Source organism: Haliotis rubra, unplaced genomic scaffold (assembly GCF_003918875.1).
Source record: "Haliotis rubra isolate DU_JTF1 unplaced genomic scaffold, ASM391887v1 Scf306, whole genome shotgun sequence".
NCBI classification, from domain to species: Eukaryota; Metazoa; Mollusca; class Gastropoda; order Lepetellida; family Haliotidae; genus Haliotis; species Haliotis rubra.
The window spans coordinates 937,631-964,493 of record NW_025766976.1 but is presented as its reverse complement, the minus strand read 5'-3'; the positions used below and the strand labels follow the sequence as shown (position 1 = coordinate 964,493).

The following is a 26,863-nucleotide window of genomic DNA, read 5'->3' as shown; positions in this document are numbered from 1 at the left end:
TGGCTTTAGTTTAAGGAACGTATTGCCCGCTCTGTATCGTATCCGGCTCTCTTAGCAACAGGGATATATTACATCAGCTGCTGTGGAAAAGCAGCATTTCGTTTCAAGAAATCCACCAAGTGTAACAGTATTAGAACTGGCAGCTAAGGGTGAGTTAATTACTTTTCTTTTCTTCACTTTTAAAAAAACCCTATTCCTTCTTGGTATTTAACGGACAAGTGATACGAATGCTGCTGAGAGAAAGCGCCTTAATCTACGCCATGGGAACATAACCATTTCATTATTGTTACTGCCAAGAACTGTACTGGGGTTCTTGAGAGGTATATAGAAGTTGGCATTCAAGTATAAGACAAAATATTATTGATGTCAACTTCTTTTTATTGTAACACAACGTTTCTGGGCTTTTCCTTGCCCCTTCGTCAGGTGAATTCAATAAAGGGAAGTTGACATCCAAAATATGTTGTCTTATGCAAGAATTGTAATGTTTCTTTAGGTTAAATATTGCATTCTAATTACACTATTACGTTCTTCCTAACACTAAATATTTCATTGGCCATTAATGAACACTTTGCAATAAAATTAAACTTAGACTCATACATGAATCCGTGATTCAAATTGTATAGCACAATTAACCACATCCTCCAACGTCATACATCTAACAGACTGTCATAATCTCGTCATTTGTTCTTGCTTCATGTCAGAGTAGTAAAGCAGCCGTTAACTGATATTAAAGGATTAACACGACTTGTCACATTACAATGTTAACACCTGCATTTGGAAGACGTCGAGTTGCTTTCTTGTTTTTTTATTTGTGCAGGTTTTAATGCACTTAGTCATGGCAGACATCGTGCGTTCTAAACCTTCCACATGTTGTTGCAATTTTAGTAAATACCAGTGGCAATGTAATGTTAAGCAAGAGAATATCGATCTATTGAATAATTAAAGTGATTAAACCCTTTCCATAATCATAAGAAATCTCTGCTAAAGCAATAATTCAATACTACGAAATGTATGTGTGAACTGCAATCAAACAGGGATGATACCAGGTAACTTCGTTTATACCCGTCATTAATACATGCAAAGGCAAGTCAAACATTCTGAAAAATATGCAAAAGAATATATGGTATCACTCAAAGAGGTAATTGCACCGGGCATAATAAATGGAATATGGCACTAATTACAAGCCGGTATTGGCGTGAAATCCATCGAGACTATTGACTGTGACAACTCAAAAAGTAATAATGGATTGTAATACCTTTTGTGGAATATAATAGTTTTTCTCATCGAATGAAATGAAATGTGTCTCATTCATGTAGTGACATATCGCCAAGTAACATGAATATAGTTTTAATCATATTGATGTGCATTATTTCAGTTTTATGTGTTAAATTTGAAGACATTCATTAGTCTTCTCAACCCAACTGGTTGTATGTAAATTCATTGCTGGATGACTTAATTTCATATGTAAATGCTGTTATAGTTTCCGTAGTTACCACTTCTGACCTCATCCATGTGGATGTTTAGATAAAAGCGAAATAGTTCACTACCACGCCCATCATTTCGTGAAGATCCGGGCTAGAATTCATCAGCACATGCTTGCCGCAAGAGGAGGCTAACGGAACTAAATTGTTGGGATCCCTGTCTTGGTTGACAAATGCAATCGTATCCCAATTTATTGCGTAGATCGATGTTGATTATGTCAACCATTGGTTTATCCGGTCCAGACAAGTTATACACACACCACCGTCATATAGAGGGAATGTTGCTCCAGCGGCGTAAACAAAGAGCAGACACACCAATTGACAACCGTCACTTTTAGACACTTTTAATACAGATTCAGGAAATGTCGTACGTCGCGATAACTACAACACTTTTTGATAATCATCTTTTTGATAATCATCATTTTGATAATCATCATTTTGATAATCATCATTTTGATAATCATCATTTCTCCTGAGCATAGCAAATATTTGCTAACTATAACAGATTTACAAAATCAGTAATATTACATGGGCAATATCATATAGCCATATGTGTCTTGGGTCTTAGCCGAACAGTCTTATATATCCTTTCAGCTAATATAATCATTATGATACTAGCAACTAATATTATGTTGGAATATGCTTCCGAAATGAACACTCCATTAAGTTATGGTATAATATGGATCATGACTGATGTTGCAACGGGATGTTAGAAGTATGACACAATTCATATCTGCCCTATTTTGCAGTACGAAACAACAGTCTTGGTACAGACTTTGTAGCTATATCTATTCAGTTATGGTCATTATGCATCTTCAGCAGACATAACAAAATTTAACCTAATTCATTTCAGCTTTGAATATACACCACACAAACATATCGAATATAATCAGTTCTTGATCCATGGGGCATTTGCTTCTAAATGCAGTGACCATCGGTCTTAAGAAACTCAGCTCAAAGCATATGTTTCTTAGGATACAATATGTGAAATGTCGGACTTAACAAAATCTATGTGAAATACATATCTAAGACATATAGACAAGATGGCACCCCATTGACACTAGTTTCCCTTTTTGCTGATATGTTCGTTTAGAATATGAATAATAATTTGCGGTATGACTGATAAACTCAGGGACGTTTGGTCAGAAACTTTAATTAACCCATCTGGAATATTTTTATCTGATATCGTTCAATAATTGTCAAAAAGCCAATTCCCTTCCTTCGGTTTACCAATCTGACGTAGAAATAAAGAGACAAGTGAAACAGCCTTGTCTGTTTCATATTTAGATGTGTGCATACAAATTAAGAAATGTAAAACCTATTGACAAACTGTACCGCAAGAGATGTAAGTTCCCTTTACGCAGATAAAAAATCCAGCATCCCTTGCATTTGGTGCATTTTGCAGTACAACCGAGAATGCCCCTCCTACGAATACCCTTGCTCGAAAGTTGTGTCACCAACTTACAACATTCAGGCGCCAGCAAATCTTTCAAAAAAACAATGTGACAGGCATTTGGGGAACACATTTCCAAATTTGAGGGATCCGTGACAAAACGGATTCTGAATTGAATTCTTTTGGATACATAGATATTTTTAGCTTAAAATCAACAAGCTTTTATTACAAATTATCCCACCCCCTCTCATTCATGTCTTAATGCATATTTGAAATCGTATAATATACTTAAAGTACTATAAACAATGGTTATTAGGTTTTTGCTTCATAATTATGTTTGCAGTACTGATTTCACAGACTGTTAGAATGAATGAAGTATTTGGGTGGTCACAAACATTTACACCGTGTCGCCTCGAGTGCCAGCCTCCGACGTCTCCCAGTCCCTGAACACCCTCGTTATATTGCTTGTTTTGTGTCCGTGATGTGATGTGGAGACCTTGTGAGCACCATCACAGTCACCTTGCACGTTCTCAGATGACGGATCACCACGCGGGAGGAAACTGACTTGATGCCTGCAACCAGTGTCAGGCCGAGAGGATGCTACTAACGATAAACACGTATAGCATTTAGTAGATGTTTCTCTCCAACCATTACCTGTCAACCGCAACACCTGGTGAACGTAAGCCGGGGTCAGGGGGAGGTCACGTGACGCGCCCAAACAGTGGGCGAAGTGAGTCGCCGACAGTCTCATGGTCACGTGACTACTTTACTGTACATTCCACTCTGCTTTACTATCTCCGATTTGACAGATCTCAGTGAATCATAATAAAATCCAGTTTATTGTTTTGTCTCGTGGAGAATTGTCTGTTTATTGGTGGGGGCGGTGGGGTAGCCTAGTGGTTTATGCGTTCGCTCGTCAAGCCGAAGACCCGGGTTCGATTCCCCACATGGATGTGAAGCCCATTTCTGGTATCTCCCGCCGTGAAATTGCTGGAATATTGCTAAAAGCGGCGTAAAACTAAACTCACTCACTCACTGTTTATTGCTGTATGATTTATGTAATCCAATCTTAGAGAACGCTCATTTCTTAAAAGTGTTTGTTTGATTTATGGCGTCGTGCTGGTATGTTTATTTAGTTTCTGAAATGATAAGACAAGTTGACGTTGTCAACGAAAGCCTCATTGTGAAAACGGGACAATTCCATTATCATAACTCTCTATTTACTTAAGACATTTTATTAAGGACCTTACAATTACTACTGGTTAAGACGTCCACAGTTGCCAATTTCAGAATCTGATCTTCTTGTCTGATAATGTATAATACGACAACAAGCGACTACTTCTTCCTAAAAAATATTTTGTTCATGATGCCTTCTATAAAAATCCTCATCTGGAAATATTCCGATAAAAATTTGATCATTTAATAAAACTACTAGTCATAACTAAGAAACGCAATTATAGATCAATATCTGTAAAGAATGAGCGATTGGCTGACTGCAGAACATAACATACTTAAATTTGTTCGTGAACATATGATTTAATCATTGAATTCAGCGATCCTTTTTGTTTGCAATTTTCATCACCAGCTTATCTTTAACGCAATATTGAATTTGTTTCGGTGAACAATAGCTATTGGTTATTCCCTAGCCTTGACGTTTCGTTTTCACTGAAGAGTTTCGGACATCGAAACGCATGGGTCGTCTTTAGTTTACTTGTATTCCTTCGTAAAGTTTTGTACAGGTTACACAAAACCAAATGTTTTCCCACAGACTTCCATACTAACGTTAAATGTTCTTAAAAAATATCAAGGGCGTTTCAAGCCATTAGAGGTGCAATAAAAACACAAGTTTTGACTAGGTTAACCAATTCCTTTTCCGAGTACAGGAAGCTGGTGGCACCAACCCCAGTTTCGCACAAAATGTCACCTACTTGAAAATATCTGTGCACACATTCAACATAAGCCATCGTGTTTGAAAAGGCAGCAGTAGATATTAATAAATGTGGTCAGTTTTAGTTACTGGATGGGTGTTAATTTAAAACACATTAATATCCTACACAATATCATCCAATCACAGCTGTCACAAGCCTCCATCAGAACTGAAGTTCTCTGGGAGCTCAGGGAGCAACTGATTTTTATTTAGTGTAGTAGAACCTGTATCACAGGCAAGTAAACACGTACTGGGCCAGGCCGTGACAGGTCTGTCAGGGTAGATATATTGGTAACCATACGTCAATAGCCTACATGAATAACTTATAACGGTACATGCCGACATATAGGTGGATGAAAGTCACTGTGACTTACAACGCTGTTTTATGACGGACCTAAGAAGCATGTACCTTTGACAGTTTAGCTACACCCAGCACATGTATGCACCGAGAGGTTATGTACGTGAAGGCCGTTACATAGAAGGGACAGATGAAGGTGAAGAGAGTGTCACGCAACCTCTGAAGATAACATATGGAACAGCATTAGGGCAATAGTCTAAAATGTATTTAAGTCAGTATAAATGAAGCTAGACATAAACAGACCGGGAACTATTGTCGTCTACTCGGGAGTGAGTGAGTTTAGTTTTACGCCGTTTTAGCAATATTCCAGCAATATCACCGCGGGGAACACCACAAATAGGCTTCATACATTGTACCTATGTGGGGAATTGAACCCGGATCTTCAACGTAACGAGCCAACACTTTAACCACTAGGCTACCCCACCGCCCGTCTACTCGAGAAATATGTTAACAAGTCGAAAATTCTATACTAGAATGTACCTCTACAACTACATAAAAGATACTTTCAGCTATGTAGATGAAGGTATTTTCTACGTAAATGTTAAAATTATTTTAAACTGTGGCACTTTCACCCTTCCATAGAAACATGCCTCTGTCACTGCCAGGTTTTCTGTCAGTCACGCTGATGCCCTCCCAACAGTGATATATCGCGGTATTGTCTCCGATCCTTTAATCCCTTCCAAGGCCATTTATTCAGACTTTATTATTTGTTTGACATTTTGATCGTGTATGTCGGTGATAGCAGCTTATTTCAAATATACTGATGCTGTCTCCCTTTAGGGGATTATGTGAAAAATGCTGAACGAATTTTGTAAGGGGAATATCTGTAGGTGTTCTGCGATCATTTCCTGGTGATACAGACAGACCATGAGTGAAAAGTTGTAAATGACGAGACCTCAAAATGACGCATACATACATGTAAGGAACGGACGAAGACAACAGTTAGGTTGGTTGGTTGTTGTTTATCGCCGCAGTAGTCCAGTCTGGACCAGACAATCCAGTGATCAACAGCATAAGCATCGATCTACGCAATTGGGATACGATGACATGTGTCAACCAAGTCAGCGAGCCTGACCACCCGATCCCGTTAGTCGCCTCTTACGACAAACATGGGTTACTGGCCCGCATCTTCACGGGTATTGACAAATATAACTAGCAGGTATTATATGAGTGTGTTCCAAGTGATTTTATGAAACAAATGTTAACAATGTCGTATATTGCTGCTCGAGAGCACATTCTGAGTTACTTAGAATCTCTGGAACTTTAACACGAATTAACTCACTATTGGTGTCCTCTCATTGTTAATGTCCTGACATTAAGTTTTAACCATGTTGCATTTATCCAGGAACGCTGTAATGCGATTCAAAACCATAGCTACAGGAATTGCTTTTTGGAAGCGGATTCGCCTAGTCTGAGCCATTAATGAACACACTACTTTAAATATGCCGGTTGAGACTTCTTGACATAATGTTATCTAAACAGTATGCATACAGTGTCGAATAGGAATTTCCTTCTAAAAGTTGACTGCACGATTCCTACAAGATCATGAACATGTGTTTATAAATCACATGGGAATGATCCTAGATGTTCCCCAAAATGTGTTCCACTTTTGTCATCCGGCATAAACGCACGCGAAGGCTAGTCATCTGTTTGCCGATTTTACTGTATCTAGTCAGTATTGGCACACGTCATGAACAAGAGCAATAATTGACCTGAACAAAAATATATGACACTATGGAACATACGCTACAGGTCAAAATATCACATGTCATTCGTCAACAGTTGTGGCACTGGTGCGTCCGTTGTAGAAATGTCTTCCAAATGTCTACAATAAAAGCTTTTGAAGTCATATACATTGTTTCTAGTCATGCCTTACTTTACACATGCATGCCGGATATGTACTGGGTGACACCCATTCTATTTGCAATGTCCGCTAACCTGGACGGTTTGTTTCTAAAGTTCCCTCTCGAACTGTCGAGCAATTAGCATTAGATTCGCAACACACCAACCACATGTTTGTATCTCGAACTGAATATAATCAGACGTCATTCGTCAATTACGACGTTTAACCAATGAAATTGATCTGGGGATGGGTAATGCCTAGCTGTGGTTTCCTCGCCGATTCATACCAAAAGATGCATGCATGAGACATTTTTATGGTGGCTGATTAGGGCCATCGCTTTCTCGCTTTCTCGTCTCGTGTTATCGCTTTCTCGTCTCGTGTTATCGCTTTCTCGTCTCGTGATATCGCTTTCTCGCCTCCGAATTTTACGGCGAGAAAGCGATGGCCCTTATCAGCCACCATACATTTTGCAGTATAATAACGTGAGCGGTAAGATACATTCAATCTCCGTATCCCTCGGATAAGATTGGTTGATGTACCCTCTTTGCTTGTAAAATTTTGTCCCAGCCTTAAAAACAAACATCAACTAACTTAGCGGGTGCAAAAATCCATGTCCACCTCGAAACCAGGGGAAAATAATACTATACGTGTTCATACAAGATCAACATCGTCCGTTCATTGTTGTTCCCAATGATACAACAAGGATTTACTATATTCAACATATACCCTGTGATATCTCTCACACTTTTATTTTACCATATTCACTCAAGTGTAAATACTACATTACCGTATAGTTTTAATAACTGTGCCCCTTGCTGCGCGAGTCTGTTATCTGGCTAATGCCGGGCAGTTCAAACAATAAGGGTTTGTCTCTGACCTGTACTGCACTAGCGACCTTCTTATATCGCTGCAGGCAAGGTTTCTTCTTTGACCATAAACAAAATATAAAGTAGTGATCTCTCACTGACCTGTCCGCGAAGAGGGCTATACGCTCACCCCACTTAAGACGCTACAAACAATTAACAGCTGTTGAGTCTAAAAGCAACAAACCCTTTCCACATCCATAAGAAATCTCTGCTAAAAGCTGAGTCAATTGTACGATTCTGATTATACCATCATGAGCATGCGTTTATGAATCGCTATTAGATATTGATGATGCCAGGTTTCAGCGAAACGTTGAATATATGCAGTCCCACCGGCGACATCAGTCATAAACAAACACAGAGGCTAGTTAGTTGTTCACCTGCAAAATACGGGACATATGGAAGTGACATTAATGAATTTCGTCCTTTTGTGATTTTTGTTGATTCGTCAAATGTAGTCTATCGTAAAACATTTTTAAACCTTTGCTAGGGCATTGAATATCACCGGCGGTGGGTAGCCTAATGGTTAAAGCGTTCGCTCGTCACGCCGAAGACCCGGGTTCGATTCCCCACATGGAGACAGTGTGTGAATCCCATTTCTGGTGTCCCCCGCCGTGATATTGCTGGAATATTGCTAAAAGCGGCATATAGTAAACTCACCCACCCTTGAATATCACAGCCATGGTATAACAATTTCTGAGCAAGAGTCGTCAAACAGTCGTGCGATGTCATATTACACACAGCGCTTCAAAATATATACATGTAGCGAATTATGTGGAAAAAAACATTCGCATCTTCCTTGACAAAACAACTTACTGTAAATATATTGAAAATAATTTTAATTGTAAATATTATCTGGATGAATGGTGCTTTACACAGCATTACGATTTTATTGCCATAATACCATAACATCATAGTAATATCGCATTCACATATCATAGCGACCTAGAAACACATATATTTACTTTATAGATTCATCAAAGTCTGTCTCTGTCAGTCCCCTCAAGTTCACTTTGGCTTCAGGGTGATATATTCCTAAGACCTGCATCACCTTCGTCCCTATGCAAACTGATATATCTTGATGTAACTAAAATACTCTTCAAAGTGGCATAAAACTATACTCATTCAGTCACTCTGTAGGTCAAGAAAGGCACACAACAATGAAATAAGCAGTCCGAATACCCGTGATTACTTTCCTCATTTATATACAAAGTAATAGTACTCCATCACAATGATTCATTGTACATGACATTCGTTTATACGGTCGATTTTGGAGGACAGGCTAGTATTGTTGTCTGCTATTTACCTCCATTTAAGGAATAACATGATTTAGATTTCATATCACACCATTACAATCTTCTCTCTCTTTCTAACAGCAGGATGCGGTTTGCTGCGGTAGTCGGGTGTGTCCTGGCGCTGGTTCTAGGTGAGTCGGCTTAATCAACAGCGTTGTTAAAATCCCATAACTCCCCTAAATACTACCAGCGTTGCTAAATGGGTTATAAAATCCAGTCTGACAGTCGAGCCAACGTCAGTCGATTACTTTCACTGGATATACATTGAACATGGATACTGCCATAGCATCTCTAGTTCGTGTGGCTTTCCTGCTTCCGTTAAGGAATCCACCAATAGATGAGCGTAAGTATTACAGGAATTATTCCTCGTTGCCATAGCAATTTGTAATAGCTTGCAGTTCCAGGTAATAGCTGGCACAAAGACGTGCATCCCCACCCTGATATTTCGACAGGTCAAAACCTGGATACTATCGATAATATATGGGTTTCCCTTATTAAGTCGACAAACGTGATTTTGATTTTAGGATATAGTGCCGATAAGTCGACAGAACATAATACATTCGTAACTACTCGTCCCTTTCCGTAACCTAAAAGAAGACTCATATCGCTCTCGTCGCCATGTCCGGGAGAAATATTTCCCAAGCCAATCAGAATGTGCGTATGTAGAGAAGAAATTGGGTCAAATTAGTCAGTTGAAATAATTTCATTTCGGCTTACACAATTTTTTTCCTAGACACTTCAAGTATATTTTAATTAGTGCATAGTCCTCCTGGGTTTCCTGAATTTCTTATTAACATTATGGCGTAGGAAAGTATTTAAGCATGTTAGACATACCCTTTGAGGTAATTTCCTTGGCGTGGATGCCATGTTGGTTTTCCAAGTAAACTAGAGCTACATGCCCGTGAAAATAGTTCGGCGACTAGACTATTTTTTTCTCTCTGCGCTTTTGCGCTCAGACAGAGTCAAGTTCAGTAAAATGGCTACGAGAGGGGTACGAGTCTTCTTTCTGGTTACGGAAAGGGACGAGAAATTGCGAATGAACGTAATATCGTCTTAAACGACATCGCGTTACAATGAAGTTTAAATTATGCATTAAGCATTAAATGGCTACAGCTCTGACAACAAAGATAGCTCACGGAGGATGAAAGTCTAGCAAACTATTGACCGTTTCATGGAAAAAGTTGTACAATTGTTATTACTATTTTAATTCATGGCTTTGTAGAACTACAATTCATTAGCATTATCTGTATCTATGACAATGTGGGTATTCTGTGACACATTCTTGTCGTGTGTAGATCTGATTGTTGTGATGTCGTGTTGTCACAACGCGCCTATGGCGATGTACATGCTTTCGTTCACTGGTTTGTCTCTCGCCAAACAACGTTTCACACTCTTTCAGAGGCCTGGCAACATCTGATATGTTGAAGGAAAACCAACTTCTATGGATAGTCAACTTCTTTATTGCAATGAGTTCGACGTTTCGGTGCAGGTACTAACACCGTTACAAACGTCGCACTCAATGCAATCAAGAAGTTGACTATCTATAGAACTTGGTTTTTCTTCATCTATACATCTATATATTCTAAAAGGCCTCTCAAAGAAGTTAGCTGATATGATTACAACTGGTGCAGCTACCAGTGAAAATGTCATTTGTAGGATAAGACAGACATGTCATTTGTAGGATAAGACAGACATGTCATTTGTAGGATAAGACAGACATGTCATTTGACAACTCTCCATAATTGTACAGCACCAATGTTAAGATCGTCATCAGCAATCGATAGTGTCAATGGGGCTGACTGTAAATAGAATCGTTCGTTCACACCAATAAGATCAATGTTCATTAATGAGTAATATTTTCATAAATCGCCAAATTCTTTTTATTTTAATTTCTTCATGGTAAGATGTTAAGTTATGTCTTGTAGCTTTTGGACAGCGTTCTACTTCTGGGAACCCTTTACCCTCCAGCTTGAAGTTGTTTTTAGACGAACGACTTCTTTTAATGAAAATCCATATTAAAATATCCAAAGATAGAACCTAATTTTTGCTGAATTAAATAAAATAATTCTGGTTCATATTACTGCATGAAAACATTCTTCCAGACATTTCTGCAGGGAAAAAATAATCCTGCAGGAAAAAAAAATTCTGCCAAACATTTCTGCGAAAAAAATGTTCTGCCAGATATTTCTGCAGAAATACATTTTGAGAGTCAATTTGTGAGCTAATGAACATGTAAACACACTTGCACATGTGTTTGGGGATTTATCTCCTCAAGATCTTTCCTATGATATAACAAATGTCTTTGTAGCTTTCTTCCTTTTGTGTGTCAAGATTTGCTGGTCTTTCTTAAGTTGTCCCGCCCGGCCTTAATGCTAAACGTAATTTTCAAATTACTTTAGTATATACCTGGAAAAAGTACCGCAACACCCCATATGTATCAATATGTTACCTTTAACCCTAGCAGTACACTGTGTGAAGCCCATTTCTGGAGTCCCCCGCCGTGATATTGCTGGAATAGTGCTAAAAGCCGCGTAAAGCTAAACTCACTCACTCACTCACTCAGTTTAACCATAGCAAATGAACTTATCTAAATGCTCAATTCAACTAACTATCTGGATCAGTTGACCCTCAACGGATAATCAAATGGCAAATCAAAACGCAAAAAGAATGAACAACTGTTAGTTTCCAGAGAAGGAAGAATGGTTAATATGAACTAATTTTGTAGCACTGATAAGTATGGCCGTATGACGGTGACAAATGCGGTCATTTTCAAGATTCTATGTCACAATCCTCAGGAAATCACGTAAATATCCGTATGTAACCATCGCCAACTATAATAACATCTCCGACTCTCCTTCTCATTGGGCTATTTGACGTTGAGGTAAATGCTTTCGATTCTCGAAGGAAGGTTTGTTCCAATACATCCTGGTTTTGTACCGGAAGGTATCTCTGGCGTATTCTGCGACCAATAATGTCCCAAACATGCTATAAGGGATTGCGATCTGAATTCTAGGTGGGCCAAGTGGACTTGCTACTGTCTCTTGGCCTACAAAATCACAAGCGGAACGATTCGGCCCTCTATTGTCATTCATGAAGACTGACTTTCTGTTTCAGAGCATGATCATTGAAATGTGGTACAATAACACTATCTATAGGATGTCATTGATGTGCCATTGTCCATTCAGATATTAATTTGCTGACTATCGCAACGTCATCCCCACAGCATCAAGAAATCGAAACCCCGCCAAACGGTAGTTGCTCCCGGATATTCCGTTGTGTATATGCAGTATTTCTGCAGCATCAACACGAGCTCAGCCATCGGTCATGAACAAAAGAATTGGAATTTCGCCCGGCCAGGGTACTAATCCCCATGACATCAAATTCGAGTGATGTCGAGCTTGACACCAGGTGCTCGTGCTGTCTTGTGCTCTGGGGATAACAACGGACGTCTGATAGGTCGTCTGGCTCTTTGCCTTGTCGGGTTCAGGCGATTTCGCAAACGACGACGTGAAGGTCACTCCGATTTTAACACGCCACACGCCACACGCCACACGCCACCTGACATGAACGGTTGACGTCTTGTGGTTCTGAGAAGGGTTGTATCCTCCCTAGGAGTTGTCACTAGTGTTCACAGGAACGCTGAAGGTCCTCAGTTTGTGTGCGTTTTCTGACCACTCGGCAGAATGGCAACCGTCAGTGCAGTTGCAGTAGCCCTCAATGACATGCCAGCATACCAAATATCAAAACCTTGCCATCTTTAAGCAGATTTCAGATGACCTCATATTTGCTTATCAACTAATCTTCCAAGTTATAGAGCTGTCAAAACAGGTCACTGAGAACTGATATTTGCTCAATGACGGGTACACGTATTGCGCGTGATATCGATGCTCGCCATTGGTCGTAGAGCATTTCTAAAACCATGGTACAGGGCGCCCGAAGGATCAAAACAATCAGACATAATTGTTATATGAATATATTGGTTACATAATAGGTGTTGCGACACTTTCACCATGTGTCTAGTTGATGATACCCCATTAGTCAGACACTCCTTAAGTCAGGGACCCCAGTTGTCAGACACCTGAGTGGCGGTGGAGAAGGCTCATCCCTTCAGTAACAATAGATCAGTCCTAATTAGTATATCTACTGTTCTTTAAGATCAAGTGACCAGCATAAATGCCTAAATACATGATAAATCGAATTATCTGTCTGAATTATCTATCTGACACCAAAATATACATTATCACAGAAATTATTGTCTTATCCTATAGATAATAAATATATATTTAACGGGGAAATGGAAAATAGGCTTCTGCCTTGGTCATGTCGCATTATTGAAGTAAACATCCAAAACAGGATGTAGAGTAAGGATTTAATCACAATAAGTGGTATGTGGAGTTTATGAAGCAATCATCTTGCGCAAAATGTTGAGCTGAGTACTGGCAACATGTCGAATCGAGTTTACCCATATCCGTTAATCTGGTTTATGCAGTGAGTGATGCATACTTTGACTGTCGACGGCGGGGGATGTCTTGCAATGGGGGAGCGTGTGACCCCATCACAGGGAGCTGCATCTGCATCAACAACTCCACGGCGAAGGACTGCGGCCTAGGTAGGTGAAGCCTGCACTTGCCATACAGGATGTTACAGACACTGTTAGAAGTACACTGTATATCAAGCATACATTCATCCTGACACATGTATTGTAGACACAGATGATACGAATGTCATACATGCATCTCCACATCCAACCAGACACCTGGATTTCTGACACAGGTGCCACGGACACTGATTGTAGCTATAGTTTAGCACAGTATTGTCACGAATATCACACATGTATCACCACATTCAACCAGACACCTGGATTACTGGCACAGGTGTCACGATTATTACACATGCATCATGGCATCTAACCAGACACCTGGATTACTAACACAGGTGTCATTATTATTACAAATGCATTATGGCATCTAACCAGACACCTGGATTACTAACACAGGTGTCATTATTATTACACATGCATCATGACATCTAACCAGACACCTGGATTACTAACACAGGTGTCACGATTATTACACATGCATCATGGCATCTAACCAGATACCTGGATTACTAACACAGGTGTCATTATTATTACAAATGCATTATGGCATCTAACCAGACACCTGGATTACTAACACAGGTGTCATTATTATTACACATGCATCATGGCATCTAACCAGACACCTGGATTACTAACACAGGTGTCATTATCATTACAAATGCATTATGGCATCTAACCAGATACCTGGATTACTAACACAGGTGTCACGATAATTACACATGCATCATGGCATCTAACCAGACACCTGGATTACTAACACAGGTGTCATTATTATTACAAATGCATTATGGCATCTAACCAGACACCTGGATTACTAACACAGGTGTCATTATTATTACACATGCATCATGACATCTAACCAGACACCTGGATTACTAACACAAGGTGTCACGATTATTACACATGCATCATGGCATCTAACCAGATACCTGGATTACTAACACAGGTGTCACGATAATTACACATGCATCATGGCATCTAACCAGATACCTGGATTACTAACACAGGTGTCACGATAATTACACATGCATCATGGCATCCAACCAGACACCTGGATTACTGACACAGGTGTCATGAATTATCACGCATGTATCTCTACAGCCAACCAGACACCTGGGCACTGTTTGTAACTATAATTTAAGTGTCGCCTGACATCAAACTAAACATTGTTGTCGAAGACGATGTTTAGTTCCATATCACAAAAGAAACCACCCATAAACCGTTACTCCGTTCGTACTTTCAGGTTAGGAATCTCGAATACCCATATCCTTGCCTCAGGGTTTCACCAATCTCATAATCGTCTGAAACTTGCATCACTTTGGGCTATCCTCTCACGCAAAGCTGGCAATATAATGATAAACGTAATATGAATGGACTATCGTCAGAAACAGCGTTAAAGCGAACTGAATAAGTTACAAGAATCCTATACCCCTCTGAGATCGATAATCACCATATCATCATTCACTGAATGTCGTGTTTACGTGTAACAGGGCCTGAGACCACTGGATGTGTTGGGGAATGTCAGAACGACGGGACGTGTACCGACATCTTGGGTCCCCCGAGCTGCTACTGTAACGAGACTTTCACTGGTCCCCTGTGTGAACTGAGGCGATGTGAGTATTCAATGTTATTACATGAAAATATGTAGCCAGTCCTTAGATCCATGCTAACATTATCTTGTCTCTATGTAGCTGGAATTGTGTACAAAATGAACAAACATTTTTTTCTGCAGATGTTACAACAATCGTGAACTTGATATCCTGAAAAATTTGATTTCACAATGGTTTCAAAAACAAATTTCTTGGCTCCCCACTGCCGAGACCAGAACTATATGTCAAAGCGTTGATAGAAGAATACTGCATCTTTTAACCAAAATATTATTCCCATCACCCCAACCCCTCTCCATGGGGGCAGATGGTGTAGCCTAGTGTTTAAAGCGTTCGCTCGTCACGCCGAAAACCCGGGTTCGATTCCCCACATGAGTACAATGTGTGAAGCCCATTTCTGGTGTCCCCCGCCGTGATATTGCTGGACTATTGCTAAAAGCGGCGTAAAACCATACTTACTCACTCACCCCTCTCCCAATCTCCCAAAGACCCCCCCCCCCCCCCCCCCTCCTCTATGGCACTCACTTCCCACCCGCATATTACATGGTGGGTAGAACATTTTGTTCACGCCAACATTTCAGGTATAGAAATGGGGATGATGAACGAGCCTATCGCATCAATAAGCAGGTATGTTCCTTAATTATTATGTTTGACTGTGTCCAGCCCAAGTGGAGTGTAGCGGAGAGAATATGACCATAACTATTCGGCCCTACACTGGATTCGTCGGCAGAGTGTACATCCGAGACCAGGCCAATAATGATCAGTGTGCATTCGAAGAAAAGACAGATGAAGCAACACCATACTACCAGCAGATCTACAACCTTCGTGAAGATTGTTCCGCTATCGTGAAGAATGACACCCCTGGGGTAGGCGTGTCTTCAACGTCTTCGGGGGCGCTTGGGTAGCCTAGTTGTTAAAGCATTCGCTTGTCACGCCGAAGACCCGGGTTCGATTCCCCACATGGGTACAATGTGTGAGGTCTATTTCTCGTGTCCTCCACCGTGAAATTGCTGGAATACTGCTTAAGTCGGCGTAAAACTACACTCACTCACTCAAAGTCTTTGCGATAGGTGCAGTTAATTACAGCGTGTTAAGTGCTTCACGCCTGGTAAATGACGACTGTCTGTAAATAATCAAGCCTGGACCAGACAATCGAGTGATTGAGCATCGATATATGCAATTGGGATAAGTCTGCATAGATATTAATTATATTATCCCCATGCACACTTGTCGTCACAACTTCAAGTAAAGCAGGATAAAGCCGTATTTTTTGTTCTAGAAAACCAAAGTAAACAGGTTTATTTGTTTCAATTATAATATGACAAACAATTCTGTGTGGTAAGACTCCAGTTGTCAGCATTAAGATGTCAAGTTTGTTGTTAAGCCGGATTGGAGATACATGGTCGTCACTTAGGAGATAAACATACTGTGTTTGAAAATCAGAGGTATATAACGAAATCATAATAGCTCTAAATTTGATTTAAAACCGAACGCGTAGTGAAAGGATTGATGTATAGGTTTAATGTGAATGAAAATATGTTTACCCTGATAAACAAAGCAGCAATGCTGTTTTTTGCAGGTTGGTGACGTGACGTTTCAGCGGGAGGTGATTGTTCAGTACAATCCCAATCTGGAGACGCGGATAGATCAGATTATCACAATCTCCTGTGAACATATCGCTGCCAACACTTCAGATCTAGATAGCACTATGCCAAGCGTCGACGTCGACCAAAGGTGCGAATGGGTTGTGTGATGAAATGACTGATAGGAGAAAAATATTCTTGACGATTTTCTTCACTTTGTGCCTGTGACGTGCATGAGAAGGGGTGAGCAGGGAACAAACATCTTTATCTGATCAGCACCGGCATCAGGTGACGTCATCCGTTAAGACCAATGAATGATTTTCCAACAGAGAGGAATGGATTCGCTTAAACTCTTATAATGATTGGTTGGTTGGTTGGTTGGTATATCACTGATGCGACCAAAATATTTTGTTGGGGTTTTTTTTAATATCAAACGCCGCACTCAGCAGTATTCCAGCTATATGGCGGCGGTCAGTAAATAATCGAGTCTGTACCAGACAGTCCAGTGATCAACAGCATGGACATCGATCTACGAAACTAGGACACGATGGCGTGTGTCAACCAAGTCAGCAAACCTGACCACCCGCTCCCACTAGTGTCCTCTTACGACAAGTATGTGTTACTGAAGACCAAGTCTAATCCGGATCTTCACGGGTCCTCGTATAATGAACAAGCCACAGATATACCGTGGTATCTTGTGCATCCTTCATAAGCATGATTCTGGCAGCCTTCTTATAAACAATGAGTCCACTTGTCGGCACTCTGTAACTCTGTAGTTATATTTAATGATCCTGAAGGCTTCGACTTCAGTATTTGTTATACTACTCTACGTGTGGTATATGCATGATAACCTGCTGAAAGTATTCAATCATGGGACATTGAAACATATAAATACTAATAAAACAAACAAGAAATATTTATTCGATAATGTTCAGTGAATGAGGGTTTCGTTGGCAATAATAACCGCATCATATCAATAATTATCTTACTACAAGCGACTGTGTCAGCCCAGTAATGTCTTTGGTCCGGTTCAAATTTCAAGTATTTACATTCTTCTGCCCGTCAGTGTTATAATGGTTCTGGTCATTGTGTTTGGTAAAATGGTGTAGGTGCGAACTGCCATAATGGTACTGGGTACGTATTTGCAGAACCAACCTTACAAGAGACGATACGAAGTCGGTGTACGAACCAGTGGAGTTCGAGATTCAGGAGAGAACTGGAGGCAAGGTCACTCCACCCGTCTTCATTGGCCGGGAGCTGCGATTGTTCTTCTCTCTCAAGGACACGGCAGGTAAGTATCATCTAAGGAACCTATCACCCATCTCCAAGAAGCTTACAGTGTCTTTGGTTAACAGGGCCTTGGGTCACTGGCGGTGGAAGTCTTCAAAATGGACTCACTGTTGTTTCACTGTTTCTTTCTTTCTTTATTTATTTTGTTTGTTGGTTGGTTGTTGTTGTTGTATTGGTTGTTTGTTGGGTTTGTTTTGTTTTTTTGTTGTTGTTTTTTTTGTTGGGGTTATGTGAGTGTTTTTTTGTGTTTCTTTGGTTGTGTTTTTTTTGTTTTGTTTTGTTGGGGGAGGAGGAGGGGGGAATAAAATATTGCTTCTTTCTTGGGAATACGATTAGTTCCTTCCTTTTAAATACCGTACCGCTCCTTTCCTGGCAATATTATATAGTTTCTTTCTTGTGAATACATTACATCTTATTGTTCGTAGCTTTCAAGGTTCGGAAATAAGAAAGAGACAGGAAACTACGAATGGTTATTATACAATATGCAGTGTATGTTACTAACAGACAAGTGGCATTTTCTGTACAGTGTTCAAGACGTTGAACGTGGAGAGTTGCATGGCTGTGAACGGGCTAACAGGTTCCAACAGGAAGACACAGAACCTGGTCCAAAACAGGTAAACTGCCCGTTACATCAAGTGAATTCCGGCAGGAGATAGATGAACATGGAACACACCATCACACAACCGTTGCAAAACATGTATGCAGAGCTGATGTTTACAACGTTTCAAGAAACCACAGAGATGCACCTGATACGTTTTCTAATCATCTCTCAATAAAGGTTCTCATCGTTATTCTGTATTCAATAGGATATGTTGTAAAAGACATTGTCTTCCCTTATGCGGCAATGTTGTTTTTTAATGTTGAAAAATGAACTACGTAAGAGCAGGAATCACTTCTAGAAAGTGATAGAAGCTTTAGTCTTGTCCTAAGTCTTTGCATAGATTGCTATGGCAGTACGAAGGAAACGGGATGTTTTTTCAATAAACGACTATGATTTGTATAGTGTCTGTGGATAAACAGAAAAACTAGGTGAGTAAACACAACGGTCGATAATTGACATATCAACAACTATGATGAACGATGGCTTAATATAAAGGTACAAAACTCTTTCCACATCCGCAAACCGACGACTTCGCCTACGTCATGAGCGTGTGTCTATTAATCCTTATCAAGCAGTGATGACAACAGGTGCCCCAGTATGATATCCCACTGGTGGCAGGAGTCATAAACACACGCAAAGGCTAGTCAAATCAGGGGAACGTTTGGTACAAGTCATGCATTGCTACAGAGTGTCAGTTATAAATCAATAGTATCATACTGAAGGGATAAACAAGGCTTTACAATGTGCATATTGTCTGTCAATGCATAGCTTGGATATTGAAATAGCATGTCTACCGCTCCACTTGCTCATGCTTGTCAAATGCGTGCTTTATATATGTGCTTCGTACGCGTGCATGTGCTTCCTTATTACTTGATAAATGTATTGATCATCCGAAACTAGCTACCACAGCAAATACTGTAACAGTGAGACTGAGTGAGAGTTCGATATCACTGGAGGTAAATTGGAAGGCTTGTGAATACATTAAAGGAATTAAAGGAAAGAAAGTAAATGAATTGCATTGCATAACAATGATTTGTAGACTATTCTGACGTCATTGACTCATGATCATGAGACGTCTCACATTCCTTTAATCGTAATGAGCGCAGTAGAGTTATAGGAATGACTATACGATGCCTGGTTATGTGAGTGGTGAGTGAGTATGGTTTTACGTCGCTTTTAGCAATATTCCAGCAATTTCACGGCGAGGGACACTAGAAATGGGCTTCACACCTTGTACCCTCATGGGGAATTGAACCCGGGTCTTCAGCGTGACGAGCGGGTGGTTTAACCAATAGGCTACCCCACCACCAGGTTATGTAGCATTTGACAGAGCTTCCAGCTGAACTTCATCTCTTGTTTCAGGATGTCTCTTCAGCTATACATATTGTTTGGCGCTATTCCTTCTTACATGGAGCCGAGACTTCTCGTCCTCGTAGTGAACAGGTCACATGTTGTATAGTCAGAGAAGGATAGTAGAGTAGAAACAATATTCCCCTAACGACTCACAGCGTATTATCCAATTACAGGCAAATACCAGCATGCGGTTAGTTGTGTTTCACGACTTAATAGTCATACGTCAGTAGTGACGTCGTTATAACGTCGTTGTGACGTCGTCATTGAGATTTATGATTGACATGTCTTGCCATTATCCCTTCCTACACTAAACTGTAATGAGTGGGTGAATGGTCATGGATGTATTCTCTACGGAACTGTTGTATGTACCGTTAACACAAGTCTTGCATATTCTGTAGATGATTATATTTTGCATAACACTGCTTTTTGCTACAGTCAATATGCGCAAATATGGATGCACGGTTGTCATGTTGCTGGTTGTGAGTCTCAGTATTGTATTCTGCTCTTGCATTGGCGCATCTTTCTTGCTATTCTGATACTGCTGCTGATAGTGCTGCTGCTTTTCATTGTTTGGATCAAACCACAGTTGGCATAACCATATATACATTATGTAAATGCGTTGATAAAAATAATTACTTATGTAACGTGTATAAAGAATCAACCTAACCTTCAGTTTGATGTCATGGAAGATCGTTAAGCCGATCTTTCAACATATTGCTGTTCTGTCGCCTGTAGCGATGTATGACTTCGGCCGAACCTGCTAGGAATCTCCACGTGATTGTCCACGAAGTATATTGTAAGTATATTTTCCAAAGGAACCTGGTGCAAATTTTAGCATGAATAAAAATTTTGGACACTGCAATTGACTGTGGCAAAAGAAAAAACACTAACATTTCATAACACTAAACGTTTTTGTTGACAAATGGTGTTTTGTTTTTTCCATCTGCAAGATCCTCCCTTTAACTAAAATATAAAACTTTTAGCAGAAGCATATCGGTACCGTTTGCACCCTAATGTCTTTAGTGACAGCCCATTAAGTTGAGTGAGTGAGTGAGTTGGTTTTAACGCAGCTTTTAGCAATATTCCAGCAATAACACTGCGGTGGACATCGGAAATGGTCTTCACACATTGTGCCCATGTGGGGAATCGAACCCGGGCCTTCCGCGTGACGAGCGAACGCTTTAACTACTAAGCTACCCACCGCCCCTCACATTTAGTTGAGGCATTTCTCATTCATCCTCGGTGACGAGCAGACTCTGATTGCAGATATAAGACTTTGACTGAATATGTTAGAATAATTTATCATATCTGACCTATCAGGGAAAGTTTGTAACCTACTGCACAACCAACACAAGAGAAAGGACATAGAGGGGCGCAATACCGAGCACTTTTAACACATTTTAAGCATTTTCACTAAATTTGATTTTGTAATGTATTTAGGTTGATCCTTTTAGAATATGTTTGTCACGATAAATATGATATAACCTTTTGTCTCTGCAGCTGTCCAACAATAGAATCGTTTGAAGTATTACGAGGGCCCCCAGCACGAAATTCGGACCAGACCGCTGTTGTCATCAACTTCGACGCTTTCAAGTTTGTAGACAGTCACGAGCTGGAGTTCGAGTGTAAAATCCGCACGTGTAAGGAGGGGGACACAAGATGTGAACCGGTGAGTATCGGAAAAGACCATCAACAACAAAATGATGATGATGATGATGACGACGACGACGATGACGACGACGATGATGACAGTGACAATATTGACGATGACGCTGACGCTGACGATGAAGACGATGAAGATGATGATGACAATGATGACGACGACGACGATGACAGTGACAATATTGACGATGACAATGACGCTGACGATGAAGACGATGATAATGATGATGACGACGGTGACAATGATGATGGTGATGACGACGATGACAGTGACAATATTGACGATGACAATGACGCTGACGATGAAGACGATGATAATGATGATGACGACGGTGACAATGATGATGGTGATGACGAAAACTGTGACGACGGCGATGATGATGGTAGAAACTGAAGACTGTGAATTGAAAAAAATGACATTAGCAGTCAACAGTGTCAATAATGTGTCACACCAACATTACCCTTCACTTGTTAATTTTCACAGCAATGCTTCGGAAAATTGTAGTAGTTGTGTTTAAGTCTCAGGAACATAAACATTTCCCTAAATATTTAGATAACCCGATGTGATTAGTGATTAGGGTACTCTAGCTCACGTCCTCTTCTCGCAAGATGAGCCATATGATCAGTCCATTTTTATCAGATAGCATTGTATTATTTTCAAGAATTTGCGACATTTAGTTGATATGGCGTCAGGTTGCTTTGGGCCTGAAAACAATGGAAAAACCAGTATGGACACGGCAATTAGCTGGAAATTATGTTATGTTCAATGAAATTTAATTTCAACTGCTTAAAGCAATTTAATAACTTATTAACTCACCTTGTAAAGTCCGCTTTATATTTATAGGTTAAAATTGTATGGCACTTTATTCTACTCTCCTGTCGCCACAGGAAACATGTTTTGGAGCCGAGACGGGGTTCGGGAGGAAGAAGAGAGACACTGGGAGTAGGATGCTGGACGATGATGAAACGGTCATGAGAAGGAGAATCACAGTGATAGATCCTCACTCATCGCAGATTATAACTGGTAAGTAGAACTGAGATGAAGGTGGGTCTGTCGCAAGTAAGGATGGAGTTCTCAGATGCAGAATAACTGTGGAGCGAATGACACGTCGACAAAACCCAGATCTGGACACGTTCGTGAAGCTTACATTCTCGGAGACATTTCTAATCATGTATTGTGATGGTACAACAACGACATCGGCTCATGACGCCAATGATGATAGCATGGAAGAGAATTGCAACATTAAGATGTACCTTTAAAGACGTTGCAAAATAGCATAGAAAGCAACCCCGATAAAACTCAGCGTTATGGTTACTTCAGTAACGCCGATCTGTTGTTCCGTGTATGATATGGAATCTAAACGTATTTTTGTTATATTTTTAATAATCCCGACGTTACGAGTTGATAATATAGTTACATATCAGGATAAAGTAACGTGTAATTTCGTAATGTGAGAAATCGACGATGTCTCACGGAAATCGAAAAAACTATTATGTCTGTTTGTATGTTTTAAATATGTCCATTTTTCATGTTAAATATCGGTGGGGGTAGGTTATTATTGACAGCGTTCACTCGTCACGTCGAACACTCGGGCTCGATTTCTCATATGGGTACAATAGGGGTACGTTTCATGTGCACGATATTAATTTAATATAGAGGTTTATTTTAGAAAGTTGCAATAGCATTGCGTTTGAAGTGTCTGTAAAAATATTTTAGTAGTTTTATTGTTTTGTTTTAAATATAGTTGAAAAAACTATATGAAGACATAGCAATGCACCAACGTGTGTCCTATTTGTTTAGGTTCTCCGAACAAATCCAAAGAATGCATTCAGAGGATAGAGATCATCGTTACCATCGCCATTCTGGCTGCCGCCGTCTTCATCCTCTTCATCGTCACTCTCTGCCTGGCTTTAAGAGCTCTACGGTCACGTGCTAAAACATCAGCCAGCAGCGACACCGACTCAACGACGTCGTCCGACGGCACACGCCTTAGAATACCCCGTGTCAGATCGGTGTTCTAGATCCTCTGCTGTTAAAAGCTAAAACAGGAAAATGTTTTTCAAACATCGGTGCGTCATTTGACGCCAGGCCTGTGAGTCATTGGTATTGCCAAATGCCTTCTCCGCGTCATGTGACGCTTACGTATCCATTAAATGAAATATTGACCTTTGACATTGCATTACAAGGCCGAGTGCAATGTGTATCATTTGTTGATATTCTCGGTGGATAAAACATTTCAAATAATCCGACTGCTTAAGCATATTTTCAAGTCCTAATCTCTCCACTCTTGAGAAAACTATATCTGAGAAATATATAATTTATATATTAAGAGTAATAATAGTAATCACACGTACCGATGCATGTAATGATAAATACAATCAAATCAAACAATTCAACATAAGTGTATCATTAGTTTATTCTCAAATATAATTTAACGTCCAATGCCCACGTGGATACTTTACACGGTTGTTTTGTAGACATTATCCAAGCATGTTGAGTATATCTTAATGATAATCGATCAATAATGTATTGCGTGAATACTAATCAATTCCAAGACACAACAATATTTTTGATAAATAAACATTAAACAATATATCACGTCTATTTACAGTTGTACCATGCAAAACAATGTAGTTCCTCTACGTTAATTTTATATGTCTGATTTACAATTGACAAAAATGAAAAATAATCTTACGTTGACGATAAAATATGGATTGTGTTACCAATCAAAGAACACTCACAATATGCATGATTTTTGTAATATAAGGTGATTAAAACGTTTAATACAAGACTGTTGGTGGGTATCGTAGACCCTGAGTCTTTAAAAATCAATCAATTTGAGGGCATAAATATACATTTTAAATAGGGTATTGCCATATGGTTCCAAATTCTGTGAATCAAATGTATATTTTTATACAACCAGAGATTAGCATTACAAATTCCTGCAGTCACTAGAGATGGTAACATAGACAGAATCAAATTTCACCAAATCGTTTAATCGTCAATATAACTGGTATACTTTCCTTATATTCCCAGTGGCGGTGGGGTAGCCTAGTGGTTAAAGCGTTGGCTCGTCACGCAGAAAACCCGGGTTCGAATCCCCACATGGGTACAATGTGTGAAGCCCATTTCTGGTGTCCCCCGCCGTGATGTTGCTGGAATATTGCTAAAAGCGGCGTAAAACCAAATCAGTCAGTCAGTCAGTATACTCCCAGTTTATGATCAATAAAGGCGGTATGAGGTATACATATACAAAATATAAATAAAGGTACACAAAATATTGCTGAAAATACTTTCCCAGATCAGATAATATAGTTGATAGGACACTTCTCTGTATATGTGTGTACAATATGTTACATTTTGTAAATGCCAATTTGTAACTGGAACATATGACAAATATAATATGCATGTTATTTGTTCAGAATGCATGACAGATGTTCTATATTTGTTATTGTTAATTAAATGATGTAAATATTGATTGTATACTTTTTTGTAATATCTATATATTTTTAAATAAAGGATGTAAACTAATCCAGTGGTGTACCGCCGTAATTGTGGATTGCAGAGACGGGGATTAGAATGATTGGTAGATTTCCCCAACCAGAAACATATACATGTACCATTATACTACAGTTATTGTCATAGTGCTTTTATTGTCTAAGCACTGTTATTGTCTCAGTACTATACACGTATACATACAAAAGGTCCTCTGGCCACTGACCGTGGCTTTCACACAAGATACACATAACCATAACAGTGTTTGGGGAACATCTAGTTCCACGATAGGGCCGACCTTTGTTATTCATGGAAGAAGTGTGAAGCTTGCCTTGTGATTTTATCTAGAAAACAATTACCCCGGAGACAAAAAAAAAATAATTCTTTAGACCGTTAATAATTATACAGGTAAGTGTCTGCCTCAAAGAAACACGTTGTTGCAAGATGATTTTTGTATTTGTAATTTCGGATTGGGTTTTTAATTTCAAATATATGCGGTTTTCAAGCTGAATCCCAAAAGGTATCCATTTTGTGTACTAAATCCTTGAAAACTTGAATCCTTGAAATGTTTGTCAGAGAACTCCCTATGAGAAATGAACGTTTATTCTCATTACGGACAGTCAGGTTTCACATATTCTGTTTACTGGACCTTTACTGGGTCTTTTACTTGCTCATCACTGAAATTCTGTTGCGAGCCCATGGGAATACCAAATTAGAATAGGTCTCCATTAACCAATGATCCTAATAACCGCAGGTACAGATGTAACTGGATCGGGCTGTCAGGCTCGGTGACGTGGTTGATTGCGACCCTTCATACGTCGACGGCATTGATGGTTGTTCCTAACATCAATCATAGGATTGTCTGGTCTGGACTCCAACATTTACAGGCCTCCGTCATGTAGCGAGAATATTATTGAGTGTGCCCTTAAATATTAAACGAACAAACAATTGCCAAATTTCATGAATAACTTTTAAAATCTATTTCATTTTGTTCGATCCAACTTATTAAACCAATAACTACACAATTCGTGTTGGGTTACAGGAAGCCTCAACTTGGGCGAAACTGCCCGATTATGCGAAATTGCCCGTCTGTTAAATGGTGATGGCGGCAGCGAAGTAGTGGGCGTATCATGCATTACCAGTGTCACAAACGCATGAGAAGGAAATGAAATTTGCTCATCGGAAATAACGCGGGTACATATAGTACAAGTCAAAGCAGGGTATAACATCGGACATAAGTAGTATGACACTGTAATGTGTTAGATAGAAAGGACATCCTTTAATATTGGTCAGTATTAAGGGAAAGTATATGTGAAGTGTTCTGGTTGTCCTTCTGGACATACAACGACATGTACAGGTTTATTTGAGTTGGGTTTTTAATGTCTACAGGTTAAAGAATAAGTCAAAAAGTATCAGGGGCGGTGGGGCGGCCTAGTGGTTAAAGCGTTTGCTCGTCACGCCGAAAACCCGGGTTCGATTCCCTACATGGGTACAATGTGTGAAGCCCATTT

At 39.7% G+C, this 26,863-nt stretch overlaps 1 protein-coding gene across 2 annotated transcripts; it reads left to right on the top strand.

The window, feature by feature from the left end:
• LOC124282907 (EGF-like domain-containing protein 2) lies at positions 1–25,388 on the top strand. 2 transcript variants are annotated; one of them, XM_046718955.1, is made up of 11 exons: positions 1–149; positions 9,242–9,291; positions 13,650–13,769; positions 15,251–15,373; positions 16,031–16,233; positions 16,947–17,101; positions 18,099–18,241; positions 18,767–18,854; positions 21,695–21,863; positions 22,745–22,880; positions 23,658–25,388. In XM_046718955.1, exons 2-11 carry the CDS (start codon positions 9,246–9,248, stop codon positions 23,876–23,878), a joined length of 1,404 nt encoding a protein of 467 aa, XP_046574911.1. In that variant the 5' UTR covers positions 1–149; positions 9,242–9,245; the 3' UTR covers positions 23,879–25,388. The 2 variants fall into 2 exon arrangements, with proteins under 2 accessions (XP_046574911.1, XP_046574912.1); XM_046718956.1 differs by having other exon boundaries at positions 43–149; positions 9,245–9,291.
• Positions 25,389–26,863: the final 1,475 nt, after the last annotated feature.